At 42.4% G+C, this 23,666-nt stretch overlaps 1 protein-coding gene across 6 annotated transcripts in view; it reads left to right on the top strand.

Annotated features, from left to right (window-relative positions):
• MIPOL1 (mirror-image polydactyly 1) overlaps positions 1-23,666 on the top strand; it is a 509,264-nt gene that overhangs the window by 426,283 nt on the left and 59,315 nt on the right. For all 6 annotated transcript variants that reach the window (XM_077262637.1, XM_077262612.1, XM_077262644.1 and 3 more), the window contains one exon: positions 3,433-3,663. In XM_077262637.1, coding sequence (XP_077118752.1) covers positions 3,433-3,663 — 231 coding nt within the window. The remainder of the gene's footprint in view (positions 1-3,432; positions 3,664-23,666) is intronic.

The raw sequence follows: 23,666 nt of genomic DNA, 5'->3' as shown, positions 1-23,666 counted from the left end.
ACAGCGGTACAGAGCGCTATAGTGAAACATAGATAGACACAAGTGCGGAGTACATAGGCACATTGCAGGATGGGTGGACCTAGAGCTGAGGTGCCCAAATAGAATATTCTGTAGAGGGTGAAAGGACTCCTTGGTGGTGGTGATCCTACGTTCTATTATTTTGCCATATAACACGATAGGCCGATGTGAATAGTGGACTTGGTCCAATGTGACATGCGGAAGTGACACAGATCTCAATACAGGCGATTCTAATGGCAAAAAAAGGAAACAAGAATTAGCTGACAGTGGACACACCGTAAATATACATTACAATAGTATATAAACAATAGGATGGCTGGAGTCCGTACAGATCTGTGGATAACACCATAATGATGGAACAGTCAGCAGATGGAATAATACATTCTTAGATAAAAGAGGCTAGATCATAGTCTCTATTAAGTCCCAGAGGATGAAGTGTCTCCAATGTATGGATCCAAAATGCCTCCCGTCTTTTGAGACGGGCAACCCGGTCCCCACCCCTCCTGAAAGGGGGGATATGTTCTATGACCTGATACTGTAGCTGAGAGACAGTGTGGCCCTGATTGTGAAAGTGAAGGGGAATGGGTAACAGTAAGTTCTTGCGGCGGATCGTCGATTTGTGTTTAGAGACACGGTCTCGTATAGGTTGCGTAGTTTCCCCTATGTATAAAAGTCCGCAGGGACTGTTGCGGTCGGTACTTTTAGTGTAGAGATCAGTAGTTATGGAGCCATCTGGTTGGAGGATGACCAGGGTATCCAGAAAAGTCTCCAGGATCGTGTCAGACACGGAGCTTAAACCGGTGCGCCTCCAAGAGATGGCCACTAAATTTATCCAACGGAGTCCGTTCACCCTCTACAGAATATTCTATTTGGGCACCTCAGCTCTAGGTCCACCCATCCTGCAATGTGCCTATGTACTCCGCACTTGTGTCTATCTATGTTTCACTATAGCGCTCTGTACCGCTGTTACCGGTTACCTGGGACTGTGTATCGCCTTGTTACCCTGACAACCCGACGTCACTTCCGCTCTCCACACATCACATCTCTGTATGTAACTGCACTGTGTGGTTATTCCCGCGCGACGTCACCTCCGGTGTGCGGCTTTGCCGCTGATTGGTCCTTGGGCACTGTCAGTCCCGCCCTACTTCCTCTTAATGGCGATGTCACCTCTCACCGGCAGACCAGCGGTGGAATCCGCGTCTGCTCCCGCTACAATCTGCCACGGTCTCCACAGGTAATCCTCACACCAGCGCTCATCTAATCCTTTCCTGTTCTTTATGAGGAGGTGACCAACCCCCTCCTTTGTTTCTTTGCACACCCATAGTACCGCTCCTGTTTGGCTCTTGTGTAAGGTATGAGTCATCCTTTATGCCCCCTCTCTTCACACATCCACCGATTGTTATGCATCTCTCACAATCCCCCCGGGGGTTTGTCTGTACACTTTCAGACGCCGCCTCTGTGTGTCTTCTGACCCTTTGGTCCCCTTTATACTCTACAGTACGGTATGTACCTCACCCCTCACTGTTCTATTTATGGGGGGCCCCCTACTTCTGTAAATAAGTGGAGCTCTCTAGCCTAGATCCTTGGGGTTTCTCTCCAGCATATATTTCCTGGATACAATTGACCATTTCTAGGAAGTGATGCCATATTCTCTCCTCAGCATTTATGTATATACTTTTTTTGTATAATTGTTTTCTTTATTTTGTTATTGTTTACCCTTTTTGTATTGTTTTCACCTTTGGTTATATTTCACATGTAGTTACTGACGAAGGTCCAGGTGTAGGACCGAAACGTTTATTGAGTACCACTACAATAAAACTCACTCTAAAGCATCAAGTTGAGTGCTAGGTTCTTTTTGATTATAGTTACATATTAAGACGTGGCTGCTACGGTAATACTTTTTCCCGGGATATAAAATGCTCTAAACTTTCTAAGGCAAAAACTTGTAGAATTAGCTTTAGACCCTTTTCAGCTGTCATAATGAAGTGTCAATTCCCATAATTTCAAGATGTCTTTGAAAGATACGGACTGTTTTTTTTCTATGATTCTTGACTTTTTTCTTTTGCTAAAAAATAAACTATATAAATGAATACAGTATATAGATGGAGGTTAGAGAGGTCATATCTAGATGGGCCTAAAGGTGTCTCTGCCCTATTAGTCATGGTCGTTAGTCATGTGTAACAAATTTTGTATTAAGGTCCAGTTGTTGGATCTGCATGGGACCTCCAATGATCAAAAGGATAGGGAACTTTTATCCCCCTTCCTTACTAGCCACAAGACAACGGCCAGGAGGAATTGACTGGTGCAGCTAGTCACACATGGTGCTTACGATACAAAGATAGCTCAGTGCAGCACGGCTTTCCACTAGCTTTGCAGTGCCATAGACTTTGAATGGATCATCAGCAGCATGTGTTACTGGCCACTTAACCCCCCACCCCACCTCCCACTACCACTAGCTGCAAGATGGCTAAGTGGAGAACAGGGGAAACAAGTTCCTCATTCTGGCAATCTGTAGGGTTAACAGCAGTGTGACCCACACCAATCTAACAATCATCCCCTATTCAGTGGATTGGTGTAAAAAGGGGTATCCGTGCCTCCATAAATTTAGTCGCACCTCTTGGTGTCATAGACAAAAGTTAGAGCGGCAATCCAGCGTTTTTTTTATGTCACCACTAAGGTGGTGTCACTAATCTACATTCCCAGCGTATTATACTTAACAGCTGACATCTTCTGCTCTTTTCGGCACCGCTATGGTCCGTTCCACCACCTGGTGACCACAGCTCCTGCCTACATGGAAGTCAGAGGCAACGGTCACAAGCTCTCAGTGGAAGTCTATGAGATTCTCGCTCTCATAGACTTACTTTGAGTTTTGACTTTCAGCTCACACAGCAAACACTGGGGTGATCCAGCAGGTCATAACTTGGAGAAGACAACCGGAGTGGCGCCGAGAACAGCAGAAGACGGCAGCTGGTAAGTATATTACTAGGGGTAGGGCATGTGTATTAGTGACACTACTTTGGCGGTGAAATAAAAAAAAACGCTTGAGTGGTTCTGATTGCTCCTATAGCCATCTATAATTTTAATAACCATCAGTTTTGAGCCAGGGACACATGTTATTATTTAGATTTACTAGAAAAATGTAAATAACCATTTTATTGGTTTTGTGGTTCATCAAGAAGTTGGTTTGCAATATTGGTGACCCCCTAAATCTCCTGGAACAAGGAGCTGCAATAATTGGCCACTGTGCAAAATACATGGCACAAAAGCTGTTGATAATCCATTTCAGTTATCACAAATATCAATAACTCCAAGCAGCATATTGCCAATATACTTTAAAACTTTTTTTTGAAATATGTCATAAATAAGAGGTAGTTTTCCTTCAGTGCTCACAGATCTTGCTTTGTGTTTCTTCAGCTTGCACCAGTCCTTGTCTCAAGAAGTGAACCTGAAGGAGCAGTTCTCCAGGACAATCAGCCTATACGACGATGCTTTAAAAAACCGAGGAGAACTTCTTAAAGTAACGCATCAGCAGAATGAGGAGTTGGGACGTCAACTGCATGAAATCCAGTGTCAGAATACCGAACTGAAGGAGTCTGTGCGAAAGGCAACCACTTGTCAAAAAGAAATGGAAGACAAGGCACACAAGTAAGTCCAATTACCTTCCATTCAGAAAATAACTTCTTAAAAGATACTTGTCCTTTAAGTGGATCTCACAGCCTAAAAATCACAAATCCCCCAGTTCATCATTTGGCTTTTTTTAGGCCCCTTTTCTGTTTTCTCTTGTGGTATTTGTTGACTGTTTTTGTGCCAAAATCTTCAAAATAGTGCACGTGGGTCATGAATTTTGCGCAACGTCAAAATTCATTTTTACCGTTGTCTTTAAACTTTTTTGCCACATTTTAGTGCAAAAAAAAATTGCACATTTTGTAAAATTAGGCAAACATTTTGCAACGTACATAAAATCATTCCAGGGAAAGGGACGAACACACAAAAAAGTGAAGGCGCAAATAAAATGATGAAAATGGCATAAAACAAACAAAAAACAGTCACAAAACTAAACTAAAAAAAAATTGCAAAACCAATGATGTATTGTCCCAAAAGTTCCTTGACGTTAAAAACTTATATATACAACTTATAAGTCATTCCCGGAAAAGGTTTCTTGGCATCTATGGCAAAACCCCTAAAAATATCCATTCTGTTAAATGGACCTCAAAATGTATGTTACTTTTCCAAATGTGCCTAGGATGGGCAAAGTTTTGTGTTTTGTCCTTAGTGGTCTCTGGGGACAAATGTCTCATAAATGAGGATTTAAAACTTTAGAAGTTTGACTATTGAATAAGTGTGTCTACTGTAGCTCTTTGGACTTCCATTTGTGGTTGTGTAGTTTTGAAAATGTCAAAAATTAGTTGGGTATCTTGGCTAGTAAAAAGAAGCACGTAAGAAGGCCTACTCTGTAGAGAATTTGGACATGGTACAAATGGTCTGTAGCATACACCCTGTCCCCTGTTTTGCCTCCGGCCACCAACTGTAGAGGAAGTTAGATGAAGCCAAGGAACTGTATGTATAGAGATCTTCTCTGGAGGGTTTCCACTTTGTGCACATTGGATTCACTTGTACAGTTTTGTTAAGGTATGGTCACTAGAGTTATTTGATATAGCTTCTGGAACAAATTCTGCTCCAAGATCCACATCCCAAACCTTTTTGAATAAGCTTCCCATAGATGTCAGTTGTAAAAGCACATTTATCGTGCACATGGTGATGTTTATTTCCAGTGGGGGGGGGGGGAAGGAGCAACATGTCAATTCTTGAGGTGTTTCTGCTTGAATAAAAGGTCCAAATCTGATCACTGAATCCAAAGAAGCTGAATAAACCCTCCCCATGTACAAAAATCACAGAAAAAAACCCAACAGTTTTTGATGCCAAATTTGCACCTAAATTTTTCAGCTACAAAAATCAACATAAAAACACCATGTGGGCACCCTTTAAGGAAGATTGAAGTATTTTAGTAGATTTGTAATTATGATATTTTTCAGTATTAACCCCTTCATGACCTTGGGATTTTCTGTTTTTCCGTGTTCGTTTTTCGCTCCCCTCCTTCCCAGAGCCATAACTTTTTTATTTTTCCGTCAATTTGGCCATGTGAGGGCTTATTTTTTGCAGGACAAGTTGTAATTTTGAACGACATCATTGGTTTCACCATGTCGTGTACTAGAAAACGGGAAAAAAATTCCAAGTGCGGTGAAATTGCAAAAAAAGTGCAATCCCACACTTGGTTTTTGCTTGGCTTTTTTGCTAGGTTCACTAAATGCTAAAACTGACCTGCCATTATGATTCTTCAGGTCACTATGAGTTCATAGACACCTAACATGACTAGGTTATTTTTTATCTAAGTGGTGAAAAAAAATTCCAAACTTTGCTAAAAAAACAAACAAAATTGCACCATTTTCCGATACTCGTAGCGTCTCCATTTTTCATGATCTGGGGTCGGTTGAGGGCTTATTTTTTGCGTGTCGAGCTGGCGTTTTTAATTATAGCATTTTGGTGCAGATACGTTCTTTTGATCGCCCGTTATTGCATTTTAATGCAATGTCGCGGCGACCAAAAAAACGTAATTCTGGCGTTTCAAATTTTTTTCCCGCTACGCCGTTTAGCGATCAGGTTAATGCATTTTTTTTATTGATAGATCGGGCGATTCTGAACGCGGCGATACCAAATATGTGTAGGTTTGATATTTTTTTTTTTATTGATTTATTTTGATTGGGGCGAAAGGGGGGGGATTTAAACTTTTATATTTTTTTTATTTTTTTCACATTTTTTTTTACTTTTTTTTTTTTTTACTTTTGCCATGCTTCAATAGCCTCCATAGGAGGCTAGAAGCAGGCACCACTCGATCGGCTCTGCTACATAGCAGCGATCTGATGTTCACTGCTATGTAGCAGAAAAGCAGGTGTGCTGTGAGCGCCGACCACAGGGTGGCGCTCACAGCTGCCGGGGATCAGTAACCATAGAGGTCTCAAGGACCTCTATGGTTACTATTCTGAAGCATCGCCGACCTCCGATCATGTGACGGGGTCGGCGATGCGAAAGTTTGAAGAAAAGAGCAGCATCCGTTTCCAGGTGAAAAAATATAAAAGTATTTATTCTGCCATTACATGATGCAACGTTTCGGCCAACAACCGGCCTTTATCAAGCATACATTAGAGCATAAGTGGCCATCTTAAATAGTGTGGAGCCCAGGTACGGACCAATCACTACAGATACAGGGGTCGGCGATGCGATCATTTCTGGCCGCCCGGCCGGAAGCGGTAGTTAAATGCCGCTGTCTGTGTTTGACAGCGGCATTTAACTAGTTAATAGGTGTGGGCAGATCGTGATTCTGTCCGCGCCTATTACGGGCACATGTCAGCTGTTCAAAACAGCTGACATGTCCCGGCTTTGATGCGGGCTCACCGCCGGAGCCCGCATCAAAGCGGGGCTTCTGACCTCGGACATACTATCCCGTCCGAGGTCAGAAAGGGGTTAAAGGGAATCTTCCCAAGCCGCCTATATATATATACTTGATATCTGAGATATCATGTCTTATTTTAGAGTGATCCACATTTTTTTTAATGTGTAAATGAGCGGTTAAGATTAGTGATGAGCGAATATACTCGTTGCTCGAGATTTCCCGAGCAAGCTCGGGTGTCCTCCGAGTATTTTTTAGTGCTCGGAGATTTAGTTTTCATCGCCGCAGCTGAATGATTTACAGCTACTAGCCAGCCTAAGTACATGTGGGGGTTGCCTGGTTGCTAGGGAATCACCACATGTAATTAAGCTGGCTAACAGATGTAAATCATTCAGCTGCGGCTATGAAAACTAAATCTCCGAGCACTTACAAATACTCGGAGGACACCCGAGCGTGCTCGGGAAATCTCGAGTAACGAGTATATTTGCTCATCACTAGTTAAGAGCTATAGGCCGGACATAGTTCTCCCCGTGAATCTGCCTCCAGAGCTTATTTTAAATGTAAAGGAGCGTTACTAGTGTGAGACACGTAATGACTGACAGTCTGCTCTCTTGAGCTACATGTCTCAACCTGGTAACGCATACCGCATTCAGCTATATCCACTGCATGTTGTACTCAGGGCCTGGCTGGCACTTTTCATCCTGCGGGGCAATCACAAGGCAGTGGCCCTCGAGTTACAGTGGCCTACCTCTGCCCTTCTTATCTCTGGCCGTTGCATTAAAGCAGCAGAGATACCAGGCTTTAAAAACAGGCAGCTACATAGATATGGGGACAGAACAGAGCTTGCTACATAGATCTGGAAGCAGAACCAAGCTTACTGCCTACATAGCTACTGTAACAGAAGCAAGCTGTCTACATAGACACGACAATGGAACTAAGATTACTACGTAGATAAGGGAATTTAAATTAGCTTATTTCAGAGATATGGGAGCAGAACCGAGCTTACTGCCTACATATAAAATGTAACTGAAGCAAGCTGACTACATAGACACGAGAATGGTACAAAGATTACTACCTAGAAAAGGGAACTGTAAGGAGCTTACTACAGAGATATGGGAGTAGAACCGAACTTACTACAGAGATATGGGAGCAGAACAGAGCTTACTACAGAGATATGGGAGCAGAACCAAGCTTACTGCCTACATAGATACTGTAACAGAAGCAAGCTGACTACATAGACACGAGAATGAAACCAAGATTACTACCTAGATAAGGGAACTGAAAGGAGCTTACTACAGAGATGTATGAGCAGAACTGAGCTTACTACATAGATATGGGAGCAGAACCAAGCTTAATACCGTGTTAAGGGAGTAGATCTTACTAGAGAGGTGTTTGAGCAGACCTGAGCCTACTACGTAGATATGGGAGCAGAACAGAGCTTTCTGCGGAGATATGGGAACTGAAAGGAGCTTACTACAGAGATATGGGAGCAGAACCAAGCTCACTACTGGGAGATGGGAGCAGAACCAAGCTTATTGTTTACATAGATACTGTAACAAAAGCAAGCTGACTACATAGACACGAGAATGGAACCAAGATTATGTAGTAAGGGAATAGATAGATAAGGGAACAGAAAGGAGCTTACTACAGAGATAAGGGAGCAGAACCGAGCTTACAACAGAGATAAAGCAGCAGAATCGAGTTTACTACAGAGATAAGGGAGCAGAACCAAGCTTACTACAGAGATATGGGAGCAGAATCGAGCTTACTACAGAGATATGGCAGCAGAGCAACGCTTGCTACAGAGATATGGGAGCAGAATCAAGCTTACTGCCTACATAGATACTGGAACAGAAGCAAGCTGACTACATAAACATGAGAATGGAACCAAGATTACTACGTAGATAAGGGAACTGAAAGTAGCTTACTACAGAGATATGGGAGCAGAACAGAGCTTACTGCAGAGATATGGGAGCAGAACAGTGCTTACTACAGAGATATGGGAGCAGAACAGAGCTTACTGCAGAGATATGGGAGCAGTACAGTGCTTACTACAGAGATATGGGAGCAGAACAGAGCTCACTATAGAGATATGGGAACAGAACCGAACTTACTACAAAGTTAAGGTAGCACAACAGATTTCACTACAGATATATATGGGAGCAGAACTGAGGTTGCTATAAAATTAAGGGAGCAGAATCTAGTTTACAACAGAGATAAGGGTGCAGAACCAAAGTTACTACAGAGATATGGGATGAAAACCAAGCTTACTACAGAGATAAAGGAGCAGAATTGAGCTTACTACAGAGATATGGGAGCAGAACAGTGCTTACTACAGAGATATAGGAGCAGAACCGAGTTTGCTACAGAAATAAGGGAGCATAACCGAGCCTACTACAGAGATAAGTGAGCAGAACCGAGCTTACCACAAAGATAGGAGAGCAGAACAGAGCTCACTACAGAGATAGGAGAGCAGAGCTCACTACAGAGATAGGAGAGCAGAACTGAACTTACTACAGAGATAAGGGAGCAGAACCGAGCTTACTACAGAGATAGGAGAGCAGAACAGAGCTTACTGCAGCGATATGGAGCATAACAGCGCTTACTACAGAGGTAAGGGAGCAGAACCGAGCTTACCACAGAGATATAGGTGCAGAACCAAGCTTACTACAGAGCTATGGAAGCAGAACCAAGTATACTAGAGAGGTTATGGGAGCTGAACCAAGTTTACTACAGAGATTTGGAAGCAGAACAGCTCTTAATACAGAGATATGGGAGCAGAAGAGCGCTTACTACAGAGATATGGGAGCAGAACAGCGCTTACTACAGAGATATGGGAGCAGAACCGCGCTTACTATAGAGATATGTGAGCATAACCGAGTTTACTACAGAGATAAGGGAGCAGAACAGAGCTCACTACAGAGATAGGAGAGCAGAACTGAACTTACTACAGAGATAAGGGAGCAGAACCGAGCTTACTACAGAGATATGGGAGCAGAACTGAGCTTACTAAAGAGATATGGGAGCTGAAAGGAGCTTACTACAGAGATATGGGAGGAGAATCGAGCATTTACAGAGATATGTGAGCAGAACCAAGCCTTACTGCCTACGTAGATACTGTAACAGAAGCAAGCTGACTACATAGACACAAGAATGGAACCAAGATTACTATGATGATAAGGAAACTGAAAGGAGCTTACTACAGAGATATGGGAGCAGAACTGAGCTTATTACAGAGATATAGGAGCAGAACCAAGCTTACCACAGAGGTATCGAAGCAGAACCAAGTATACTAAAGGCCCCGTCTCACTAAGCGATTTACCAACGATCACGACCAGCGATACGACCTGGCCGTGATCGTTGGTAAGTCGCTGTGTGGTCGCTGGGGAGCTGTCACACAGACAGCTCTCTCCAGCGACCAACGATCAGGGGAACGACTTCGGCATCGTTGAAACTGTCTTCAACGATGCCGAAGTCCCCCTGCAGCACCCGGGTAACCAGGGTAAACATCGGGTTACTAAGCGCAGGTCCACGCTTAGTAACCCGATGTTTACCCTGGTTACCAAAAAAAACAAACAGTACATACTCGCCTTTCGGTGTCCAGGTCCCTTGCCGTCTGCTTCCTGCTCTGACTGAGATCCGGCCGTACAGTGAGAAGTGAGAGCAGCAGTGACGTCACCGCTGTGCTCTCACTTCTCACTGTACGGCGGCTCAGTCAGAGCAGGAAGCAGACGGCAAGGGACCTGGACACCGAAAGGCGAGTATGTACTGTTTGTTTTTTTTGGTAACCAGGGTAAACATCGGGTTACTAAGCGCGGCCCTGCGCTTAGTAACCCGATGTTTACCCTGGTTACCAGTGAAGACATCGCTGGATCGGTGTCACACACACCGATTCAGCGATGTCAGCGGGGCCTCAACGACCAAAAAAAGGTCCAGGCCATTCCGACACGACCAGCGATCTCGCAGCAGGGGCCTGATCGCTGGTACGTGTCACACATAGCGAGATCACTATGGAGGTCGCTGTTGCGTCACAAAACTTGTGACTCAGCAGCGATCTCGCTAGCGATCTCGCTATGTGAGACGGGGCCTTAAAGAGGTATGGGAGCTGAACAGAGCTTACTACGTAGATAAGGAAATTGAAAGGAGATTACTACAGAGATAAGGGAGCAGAACCAAGTATACTACAGAGATATAGGTGTAGAACCAAGCTTACTACAGAGATATAGGAGCAGAAGCGAGCTTACTACAGAGATAAGGGAGCAGAACAGAGCTTACTACAGAGATATAGGAGCAGAAGCGAGCTTACTACAGAGATAAGGGAGCAGAATCGAGTTTACTACAGAAATAAGGGAGCAGAACCGAGCTTACTACAGAGATATGGGAGCAGAACCGAGCTTACAACAGAGATAAGTGAGCAGAACCGAGCTTACTACAGAGATAAGGGAGCAGAACGGAGCTTACTACAGAGATAAGGGAGCAGAACTGAGCTTACAACAGAGATAAGTGAGCAGACCTGAGCTTACTATAAATAAATAATAATAATACTAAGGGTACCGTCACACAGTGAAATTTCCATCGCTACGACGGTACGATTCGTGACGTTCTAGCGATATCGTTACGATATCGCAGTGTCTGACACGCAGCAGCGATCAGGGATCCTGCTGAGAATCGTACGTCGTAGCAGATCGTATGGAACTTTCTTTCGTCGCTTGATCACCCTCTGACATCGCTGGATCGTTGTGTGTGACAGCGATCCAGCAATGTGTTCGCTTGTAACCAGGGTAAACATTGGGTAACTAAGCGCAGGGCCGCGCTTAGTAACCCGATGTTTACCCTGGTTACAAGCGTAAACGTAAAAAAAACAAACAGTACATACTCACATTCCGGTGTCAGTCCTCCGGCGTCTCAGCTTCTCTGCACTGTGTGAGCACAGCGGCCGGAAAGCGAGCACAGCGGTGACGCGGTGACGTCACCGCTCTGCTTTCCGGCTATGGCGCTTACACAGTGGAGAGAAGCAGAACGCCGGAGGACTGACACCGGAATGTGAGTATGTACTGTTTGTTTTTTTTACGTTAACGCTGGTAACCAGGGTAAACATCGGGTTACTAAGCGCGGCCCTGCGCTTAGTAACCCGATGTTTACCCTGGTTACCCGGGGACTTCGGCATCGCTCCAGCGCCGTGATTGCAAAGTGTGACCGCAGTCTACGACGCTGGAGCGATAATCATACGACGCTGCGACGTCACGAATCGTGCCGTCGCAGCGATGGAAATTTCACTGTGTGACGGTACCCTAAGTCTACTACTTCGATGCAAGAACAGAACCGAGCTTGCAGCACATGTATGGTACCAGAACCAAGAATCAGAATCTACATTACTACATAGGATACAGTACCAGAACCAAGGTTACTGCTTAGATATGGTACCATAACTGAACTTACTTACAAACATACATATAACTCCAGAAACACAGACATGCAAACACACAGTACAGCAGAGGCGTTGCTAGGGTCCTAAAAGATCAGGGGCCCAAGCCCTAAAGTGCATGTTTCCCCATATGACCCGCCCATAGCCATTTAAAATAGCATCTATACATATACAGTATAATTACAGTTTATCACTGTTGTTAACCAAATACAATCAATGCAAAGAGCAATATTATCAAAATTACTGCTATAAAATACCACAACAATACGGCTAGACAATGTCCACTACCATTACCACTACGCAGCGAATACATAATATTATATCACCATTACCTCTACATAACAAAACACTACTAAAAAGACCAATATTACCACCTTACAGTGACCATATATTGGTAGATATCAGTCCCGCAGAACATGCACGTAATAATAGTACAGTTACTTTATATAGTAATTTACAGCTGACGTTTTTTCTAATTCGGTTCGTTCACTTTTCCCATCTTCTCCATCTGGCCCGGAGCGCCATTGCCACTTCCCTAGCAACGACTCGTCGGCACAGATTTCAACAAAAGCACATTTGACTTCTCTCATTTCCTGCACCGTCTCCATCTATTCCCAACCTACAAAAATTCCCACTCTGCATGCACCTGTGGTGTGGAACACTGACCCCAATATTTAAAAAATTGTGTCATTACTAGGATTACTCCTTCCCTCCAAAAATTAAAGTGTTCCATAGAAAGTATTAATACCTACTGTGCAAAGGCCTGTGTGCTCCTTTGAAGGATATAATATCCCAACTTACCCTTGAGTGTCCACTTAAAGTTAACAATGTCTCCCCCCAGTAAAAAAAAAAAATTGGAAACTGAGTGCCCCTATCAAAACTAATAATGTCACCATTTATAACAAATAATGTCCTCTGTATATACAGAATGATGGTCCTACAGCCCCTAATTACACAATATGATGGTCCCCAAAGCCCTTTATTATACATTGAGGACCCCAAAGCTCCTTAAATATAGTAAAATAGCAACATAGCCCCTATACAATATTATGGTCCCCACTGCCCCCTATATATAGTATGAAGGTCCTAAGTGCCTCATATATATAGTAAGAAGTTCCCCACATATATGGTAACACTGCCCCATACATGTATAGCATGTACTCCCCACATACAGTATATAGTAGGATGGCCCCAGTTCTTTATATATATATATATATATATATATATATATATATATATATATATATATATATATATATATATATATATATATATATATATACAGTGGGGCAAAAAAGTATTTAGTCAGTCAGCAATAGTGCAAGTTCCACCACTTAAAAAGATGAGAGGCGTATGTAATTTACATCATAGGTAGACCTCAACTATGGGAGACAAACTGAGACAAAAAAAATCCAGAAAATCACATTGTCTGTTTTTTTATCATTTTATTTGCATATTATGGTGGAAAATAAGTATTTGGTCAGAAACAAAATTTCATCTCAATACTTTGTAATATATCCTTTGTTGGCAATGACAGAGGTCAAACGTTTTCTGTAAGTCTTCACAAGGTTGCCACACACTGTTGTTGGTATGTTGGCCCATTCCTCCATGCAGATCTCCTCTAGAGCAGTGATGTTTTTGGCTTTTCGCTTGGCAACACGGACTTTCAACTCCCTCCAAAGGTTTTCAATAGGGTTGAGATCTGGAGACTGGCTAGGCCACTCCAGGACCTTGAAATGCTTCTTACGAAGCCACTCCTTCGTTGCCCTGGCGGTGTGCTTTGGATCATTGTCATGTTGAAAGACCCAGCCACGTTTCATTTTGAATGCCCTTGCTGATGGAAGGAGGTTTGCACTCAAAATCTCACGATACATGGCCCCATTCATTCTTTCATGTACCCGGATCAGTCGTCCTGGCCCCTTTGCAGAGAAACAGCCCCAAAGCATGATGTTTCCACCACCATGCTTTACAGTAGGTATGGTGTTTGATGGATGCAACTCCGTATTCTTTTTCCTCCAAACACGACAAGTTGTGTTTCTACCAAACAGTTCCAGTTTGGTTTCATCAGACCATAGGACATTCTCCCAAAACTCCTCTGGATCATCCAAATGCTCTCTAGCAAACTTCAGACGGGCCCGGACATGTACTGGCTTAAGCAGTGGGACACGTCTGGCACTGCAGGATCTGAGTCCATGGTGGCGTAGTGTGTTACTTATGGTAGGCCTTGTTACATTGGTCCCAGCTCTCTGCAGTTCATTCACTAGGTCCCCCCGCGTGGTTCTGGGATTTTTGCTCACCGTTGTTGTGATCATTCTGACCCCACGGGGTGGGATTTTGCGTGGAGCCCCAGATCGAGGGAGATTATCAGTGGTCTTGAATGTCTTCCATTTTCTAATTATTGCTCCCACTGTTGATTTCTTCACTCCAAGCTGGTTGGCTATTGCAGATTCAGTCTTCCCAGCCTGGTGCAGGGCTACAATTTTGTTTCTGGTGTCCTTTGACAGCTCTTTGGTCTTCACCATAGTGGAGTTTGGAGTCAGACTGTTTGAGGGTGTGCACAGGTGTCTTTTTATACAGATAACAAGTTTAAACAGGTGCCATTACTACAGGTAATGAGTGGAGGAAAGAGGAGACTCTTAAAGAAGAAGTTACAGGTCTGTGAGAGCCAGAAATCTTGATTGTTTGTTTCTGACCAAATACTTATTTTCCACCATAATATGCAAATAAAATGATAAAAAAACAGACAATGTGATTTTCTGGATTTTTTGTTCTCAGTTTGTCTCCCATAGTTGAGGTCTACCTATGATGTAAATTACAGACGCCTCTCATCTTTTTAAGTGGTGGAACTTGCACTATTGCTGACTGACTAAATACTTTTTTGCCCCACTGTATATAGTAGGATGGCCTGTGTGAGTACGCTTTACCTATGGATGATCGTCATTTTCACTCGCTATCTGGATCATTAGACAAACCCAGTGTTTTTATCCCTCCATATACTGGAGGGATGGACACTGCATTTCTTTCATCCAAGAAAGACATTCCACACCTATCCTCTTCTCAGCCTGACGAAGGGTACATTACCAGAAACATAGCTATACCTCACTTTGCAGTGTAATAACTCTTTTTGGGATATGAGAGTAGAAAATTAAGTGTTTTATACCTATTCTTGTTGTGCTATTCCCTTATGCAATATTCATTTATGTACTTTGATACATCTTGCCACAGATGTCGTAGAATACGATTAATGATGGAACAAGTCTTGCAACATCTTTCGAAAGCACATTAGGCCACTTTCTGACACATTTGATAAATTTACCCAATAAAGTGTCCATATTCCCATGTCTCAGAGCATGTTCCTGTGTAAATAATGACATCATGTGCTTAAATGTGAAGTCCTCCAAGTATCAATCAATATGTCTTATTGACGTGATCAAAGTATCACGTTTTAATAGATCTTGCTCAGCAGGATACTTCCACCCACATCATTATAATGTTAGTAATGAGAACCCTATGCTCTCTGTGCCTTAGTTATCAGGGCCTGGAGCTGAAAATGTTATTAATTAAATTTATGTTTCATTTTTATTTTATTACTCTTCTTCATCATGCAATACATTTATTACAACTAGACCTGGTAATGCCATGCTTGTTCTTTCTACAATCATGGCCAAAAGGTTTTGACATCAACACAAATTTAGATTTTCACAAAGTTTGCTGCTTCAGTGATTTTAGATCTTTTAGTCAGATGTGTCTATGGTTACTGAAGTTCAATTGTAAGAATTTCAAAAGTTTACATAAACTTGATGTATTTTCAAAAAGTTTATAAAGACTCAATGTTTAGTGTTCCCGGTTTTTGAAAAACTTTTGCCCTTCACCCTGCCAGCTGGATATCAACGGATTCATGACCACCCTTTCTTTTCTAATCAGTGCTTGGGGTTTATCACAATTTCTGGATTTTTTTTTGTCCACACGCTTTTTGAAGATTGACCACAGGTTTTCAAAAGGATTGAGATCTGGGGAGTTTTTTGACCATTGACCCAAACTGTCAATGTTTTTTTCACCGAGCCACTTAGTTATCACTTTTGCCTTGTGACATGGTCTCAATAAAAGCATTGTCCATCAGCAAATTGCTCCTGGATCATTGGGAGAAGTTGGTCTTGGAGGATGCTTAGATATCCCTCTTGATTCACGACAATGTTTTTAGGCAAAATAGTGAGTGAGCCCCCTCCATGCATGAAAAGCCCCCACACATGAATGATCTCAGGATGCTTTACTGCTGTCTTGACACAGGACTCATGGTAATGCTCACCTTTTCGTCTCCCATCATTCTTCCAGATGTCTCAGTCTTAACGGGGCTTCATCAGAGAAAATAACTTTACAAGATGTACAGGGATTGGACTACAAAGGACTGGGATACAGTTATTTTCTCTGATGAAAAAAAAAAATACATATATACCTCAAAAGAAAAATTAATCAGTTATAGGCCTTGGAAAATAGTAATGAAGAAAAAAGGAAGAAAATGGCTGCATCCTTAAGGTGTTGAAATAGCATCTGGCCGCAGCATTGTTACCAAAGAAAAAAATGTAAATCGAAAGGCTTGGAAAAGCGCCATGAAAAGTGTTGCGTTCTTCAGGAAAATGCTATGTGAAAAGTGTTTTTATCCTGAAGGGAGCGTGTACTTTATCGTTAATAACAGATGATAAAAATACAATAATGTATTAATCTATACATAAATATAATATATGTTAGAGCTGGTAATCTTCGGCACGTCTCATGGCACGGCGCTAAATGTCCTACCATAGGATGGTTCACAGCAGTTTCAAATTAGAGATTACATTTTTATTTTTTTTAAATGTTAACAAATACAGTAGACGTTTAGTGTCCATACTGTTTGCGTTGGTGTTGGGGGGGACATTTTGAGGAAAGCAGCATCCTAGACTGAAGCTATTTGGGGGGAATGCTTGCACCTCAAGCCTGTGCCTGGACGTTACTCAGTTGTCCGCAGGCCATTGAGCGAGGGGGTCTTCTCTTATAGGGAATGCAAGTTCCACAGTTAAACACACACTAAAACAAAGCCCACCCACCGTCAACTTCACACAATGACCTTTAAGACAGAAGAGTCGCTGTCCTTTATACACCGAGCTCCTGCCTATAGACTGGAGATGCACAAACACAGAAACATCTGTTTCACTGTGGCTTCTACCATACAAGACAGAAGAATAGTGACTGTGAGACGCGTCGGCTGGGTGTGAAGTACATACAGCTTGGCAAATGCACATCAAGAGGGGGGGCAGGTTAAAACCTGGTTACCTTTTCCTAACACAGCTGTGACAAGTATGTTGCTACTGAGAAGAATCAGTGTCGGAAGCTCAGAAAGCACAAAGAATTTAGCACCAGGGTGCAAGAGGGATGAGGGGTCTGTGAAGTACTGGGATTATCATAGAGCCGGGCAGAGAGTACACAAAACTCTTTTCAGCTCTGCCGGCAGTCAGCAAAGTCACATTCTGCCTCGTCCGCCATCAATCTCTCTTGAATGTGGCATGAACGGAACAGTGTGCCCACTTAGAGCAGAGAAAGTACCTCTTGTCTGTTTATGAGGAGACGTAGGATAACTAAGATGATGTGTGGGACCTCCATATATCTTAGAGACTTCTTTCAAGGGTCCATATAGTTGCCAAGTCCAGGTGAAGGGGTTTTCCCTATGCTCCTGTGATATCGGATGGATTCTTAGAAGGATTTTATAGGCGGTCATATATTATGCCCATAGAAACATAGACATGTCCTGTATACATAGACAGTATGTTGACCTTTTCGCCCCTCTCCATGTAGCCACAATCCCTGGGAAACGTGGTCCATCTAGTCTCTGATATGTCCTAACTTTACTGCTGACTTTTCCCACATTATCTAAAATCTCAATCTCCTATTCTTGTGTTCATTCTTCTGCACCTACTAAACCATATTACATCTAGATTATGGTGCCAATTTTTCCTTGATGCTATACAGAGAACGTTCCTGATGTCTTTGTGAATATGATTCCAGCCCACAGTGACTGTTGAAACCAAGCACAGGTACTCAGTGCACCCTTGGTGTGGCCAAACCGTTCAGCGCACCTTCTTACCTACTTGTTTCTATTTACATTTACCCTTCTCTCAATCCTTTACCACCAAAGCAGGAAATCAAGGAAGAGAAGGGTGGCGATAGATGGAAAACAAATAGGTGGAAAGGTGCACTGAACTACTTGGCCTCACCAAGGGTACACCGAGCGTCTGTGCTCCATCTAACGAGTGTCTCCTTTGGACAATGCTTTGTTGTTAGAAGGTTGTCTTAGATGGAGAGACATGCCCTTACTTAACCTTTCCCTAATGTGTATGGGGGTCTTTATAAGCAGATTGACTGAACCCAATGTTTCCAGCCATATACTGGGTGTTGAGACACTCCCTTAACAGATTTTCAGGTGGAAGATAGAATGGACTTGTTATATTTCAGTGCCCAATCCTTTCAGTCTCCCGTAGAAGCCTGACAGCAGCTTACTCTACAGAATGGAAGGAATAGAACTAAGCATCAGTACATGTAAAAAAAAAGGCATGGGTATACTAATAGATCCCATACTGCACATGAATCAACAGTGTGATGCAGCAGTAAAAAAGGACAAACACAGTTCTAGGATGTATTAAGAGAAGCACAGAGTCTAGATCACGTGAAGTAATTATCTTCCTCTACTCCTCCTTGGTCAGGCCGCATCTGGAATACTGTGTCCAGTTCTGGGCTCCACATTTTAAAAAAGACATTGAAAAACTGGAGCAAGTTCAGAGAAGAGCTACAAGGATGGTGAGCAGACTGCAAAGTATATACTACAAGGAACTGTTAAATGATCTGGGAATGATTAGCTTGCAAAAAAGAAGGCTAAGAGGAGACTTAATATCTGTCTACAAATATCTGAAGGGATGTCACAGTGTAGAGGGATCATCATTATTCTCATTTGCACATGGAAACACGAGAAGCAATGGAACTAAACTGAGGGGGAGAAGATACAGATTAGATATTAGAAAAATGCCTTGACAGTGAAGGTCATCACTAAGTGGAACAGGCTGCCCTGAGAGGTGGTGAGTTCTCCTTTAATGGAGGTCTTCAAACAGAGGCTGGACAGACATCTTTCTGAGATGGTTTAGTGAATCCTGCATTGAGCAGGGGGTTAGAAACGATGACAATGGAGGTCCCTTCCAACTACAACATTTTATGATTCTACTCTTCTCTCCCCATTGAAAAAATCTGCACACCTAACCGGGCGCTCATGTATATGGCAAATTCAACAGTTGGCTAAGCAAGTGTTTGGTCAACAATTATCTAAAAGTGTATTGGCATCTTTAGCCCAACATATTTCAAGACGTATGGTGTAAAATGTTAAATTTAACATGAAATGAAAAATGAAGAAAAAAAAAATTGGATGTGCTTCTGATTGCACAGCGTTCTAGCCACCTGACCTCTGCTGCTAATCACAGGTCTCAGTGACCAACGAACGAGATGTCACGATACAGCCTACCAGAGTAGCTTGTGCCAAGTCTACAGGGGTGACAGCAGGCGAGTATGCCTTATTTTGCCTTGATAAGTTTTTCATGGAGCTGGACAATCCCTTTAACACAGTCAAGAAGAGTTCATTGTGGATGCATCTGCAAGTTTATTGGGTGACTGGCTGCTAGATCCCAAAGACAGTAAAAACAATGGGTAAAAAAAAATAATTTAAGAATCATTTCCAGCAGACGTTGCTGCACCTTCTGTATCTGGACATAGCAATTGTAGCAGGAATAACACATCAGGTGTTTACATTGCCGCCTGCGTTCACGGGCACAATACAAGATTTGCTTCTCGTTTTTTCTTTGACTAAACTACTTCCTATATAAAACATTTTGCTTTAGTCCTGTTTGCCCCTTCCCCAAAGTAATATGCATGTATGTCATGGCAGTCACGATCACAGTGAATAGTTTAACGACTGATCACAGTGCTGCTGCCAAACATTCAGAGATTATAGGGAGGGTTTATTTCCCGCAGATGAAATTTAGAAAGAATGTTTGAAGGTTAATGTAGGATTAAAAATAGGTGAAAATGTGAAAAAAAAACGAAAACAAATGTTTTAATAAATAAAAAGTGACTAAACCGTAAAATCACATGGGCGTACATTGTGACTAGCAAACAGGCTTAAAATGAAACAAAGTGGTGAGAACGGCTTTTTAGGCAATCCCACACTTTTTTTAATCACTAAATGTAACTTTATACCGTGTTCACATGCAGCGTAAATGCCGTCGTTTTTTCTGCAATGTTTATTTGTACAGAACCTGTGTTGCGTTTTATTTAGCGCAAACATACCACAAAATCACGGCAGCAGATTTCGCCACGGATCAGTCCTGTGCCGCATTTTAACTTTGCCCATCGCAGAGGAGCAGCGAGTTACAGAATCTATTATGTGCCGTAACTTTCTTTTTAACAAAATCTGTCACCGCGTCTACATTGGTTGGTAAACAGCGGAGAGAATGAGCCGTTGTTTCTTTAAGCCTCCAATCGCGGCTGAGACTTTCTGCTTTTTATGAATACATATTCCTTTTCTAATCTGTAAGTGAGCAGCGCGCAGCAGAAGAGGACGTTGTATACTTTGACATACTATGTAAATATGCTTTTTTAATTCTGGATGAAGCCTACGATCACTCGACCTAATTTGTTTGTGCTTTCGGTCTTACTAAATATTAGTCTTGACTTTACAGCCATTTCCCTCTGCCAGACACTCGCTTTGTGTCTGAAATATTCCACAACAATCACCTTCCGACCAGCTCCCTCCGTGGAGTTTACCCAAGTATGCGCCGTATATTTTGCTACTGATAAATCAATAGTACTGTGTTGTAATGTGTAAACTTCCAGCTGTAAACGACTTATAAGCAAACTCCAACCACAGGTCGAGCTTGTCACCCCTGATCCTGTTGGCTTGCTTTAAACATCATCTATGTGTCAGCAGAATGGAGTGAAGTTGACAGACAGGGCAAACCTAAGCCCCACGTCTACCCAACAGGATATTTTTTTGTTATTATGATCTGATGGCTGGACATCCCTCTATCATACTGATACCAGTGACGTCAACAGTGACATCTGGTCCAATCGCGATAGTAGAGACCATAAATTCAACCACTGTGATGACCATGGAAGAAGCAAGCCAAGCCCTAGTTGGCTCCATCATCTTCTGCTCCTGGGTGGCAACTACGTCTGCAGCTCTACCCTACCAAGGGGAACTGTATTGCTGCTAAGAAAAGGGTTAAGGAAATTGCCAGCCATGGAGGAAGATGTAAACACGAGGCTCTTCTTTTCATCATGGTACAACTAAACGGCACAGTAGGAGCCAACCCAAAAACAAACAATGTTAAAAAATGAACTAGACACAAAGTATGGCAAGATTACATGACCAGGTATCGCTATAGACTTGTGTTCAGTACTAGACTATAAAGCTCTTAACTGACTATATATTAAAGGGGTTGTCCAGTCATCGGTGGGTGTCACACAGTTACAACTAGGTGTTCTCATTACAAAGTAGTGTGGCAGATGGGACAGCCATCCTTTAATTCCTTATCTGGCTGCCAGAAATAAAACAAGAGCGTCCCTCAGCAGATCTGTAGGGAATGAATGGAGTGCACTGCTGCTCCAACAGGGATAAAGGTTCCTCGGTCTACCGAACGGTTTAGAAACTCCAAGCACTAAGTAATATCTTGTGGATAGGTGATAACTTGTTTACACTGGACAAATCCTTTAATTGCGTCCATTATGAAATGAATGTGCATGATCTACAACCCAAGACAAGACATGAAAGTATTACCGGCAAAAGTTGACTGAGCCTTTACATCATCGTAGATATCGGAGGTTATTCTTGAGCATCTGTTTCTTCCTTAGCATATACTTCTGGTAATTAAGACACTGTTGGATTACTCCAATCATGTGAAAGCCACCGTTGCCACATTGTCCTTGCTCCAGGCCTTCTACATGGTTCAATTTGGTTGTTTGACTTGATCTCAGTTGGTGGTTAGGTTGGAGACTCATATGTCTGGTTATGGAAAGAGGACAATTTTGACCCCCAGCTGTCACACAAATCTTATATTACAATGACCAAACTTTAAACTTTCTATTGTTTTTATAAAACATCCAAAAGGTCCTGACGTACAGTCACAGCGCTGTCTCCAGACATGAATTTCTGATTGAACAAGCCATTCGTCTAGTAGTCTTTTCCTCCAGATTTTCTAGCTCTGGTTTTGTTTCCTTCTGGGGAAGGAGCTAATTTGCATACAATTTTTTCCATGTAGCATCACAGATAAGATTCTAGTATAGAAACCTAATAGATCCATTATCCCACAAACCAATGAGATCTGTTAAAATCCTTTAAAAAAATGGATCCATCATAAAAGCCAAGAACCATTGTGAACACAGCCTTAACTAGATCTATCAGTTAACCATTTTGCTTTCTATATGATTTCCATGGTTTTCATCCCACTGATGTCCCTGGGTGGCAAATGTGTCTGATGTGGGATTCATAGTGGGTGATGTATTTCTGTGTTAACGTGACACACAAGAGAGCTTCTATGCTTTTTCTTGGCAAATTCACCAAATGCCTTGGGCATCACTGTTTGCACAGTATTGTATTAATTTTACTATTTTCTTTTCACTCGTCCTTCCTCACGTTAGATTGTGGAGACAGTAAATTGCCCTCGGGGCGCCATCATAATTAAATAATCGCCATAGGATGTAACAGTGTCATGCAAATTATATACTGTACATTCACTGTGTCGCTGGTGAACACTTTATTTTAATGCGCACATCCAACATCTTATTTTTTATCTATTATCGATTTAACCAACAATAAAAATATTGTGCTTTATGGCATTGGCCGCCACTATAGGCATTTGTCACAATTCTACTATGGAAAGTGATTTGCTACTTGACAGTCGTGGATAAATTCCCCCATAGCTTATAGCAGAATATACAGCAGTTATCTCCATGTAAAATGTATAATCTGTTGTCTGAGCCTTGTTGCACCTGAACCCAGGCAGAGAGTGAGTACAGGGGTGGCCATTTAAATGGAATCTGTCACCATCTAATACAGAGGCAGAGATCCTGATTCCAGTGATATGTCACTTATTGAGCTGCTTGCTGCAGTTTTGATAAAGTCCCTGTTTATCTGCTGCAGATCTACTAGTTCTCAGAATGCTGAGCCCTGTATAACCCCACCCACATTGATTGGTAGCTTTCTGCCTATGCACAGTGTATACAGGAAGGTGCCAACAAATGATGGGGATGGGGTTATACTGAACTAATGAATGTAGAGGACTATATAGCAGCAGGTTGACTAGTCCTCTAGTGATAATCTCCTGCCGATAAAACTGTAATTTTATCAAAACTACAGCAAGCAGCCCAGTAAGTGTCACATCACTGGATTCAGGGTCTTTGGCCCTACACTATGCTGCTCTCAAATTAGATGGCAAAAAACTGGTTCTGAATAACTCAAGCGCTAATCTGTAAAGTGCCAGGGTAGCTTACATGGCCTCTTGTGTGACTCCCGTAAACCTGAGTGGACATGCACAACGAGTGGACATGCACAATCATTTTATTTTTTTTTTAATCATAAATACCGCTCTATATTTGCGTTTGTCTGTCAAAATGGGGGTCAAGGAATGCATTGCTGCTAGGATAATGGAGAGGGGGATGCACAGTTCTTGTAGTGTGTTGACCGTGGAGACGCATAGGTCTGCATAGGCA

The sequence above is a fragment of the Ranitomeya variabilis genome, chromosome 1 (genome assembly GCF_051348905.1).
Source record: "Ranitomeya variabilis isolate aRanVar5 chromosome 1, aRanVar5.hap1, whole genome shotgun sequence".
NCBI classification, from domain to species: domain Eukaryota; kingdom Metazoa; phylum Chordata; class Amphibia; order Anura; family Dendrobatidae; genus Ranitomeya; species Ranitomeya variabilis.
Note: the sequence above shows the minus strand (reverse complement) of the source record. Positions and strands in the feature narration are given on the sequence as shown.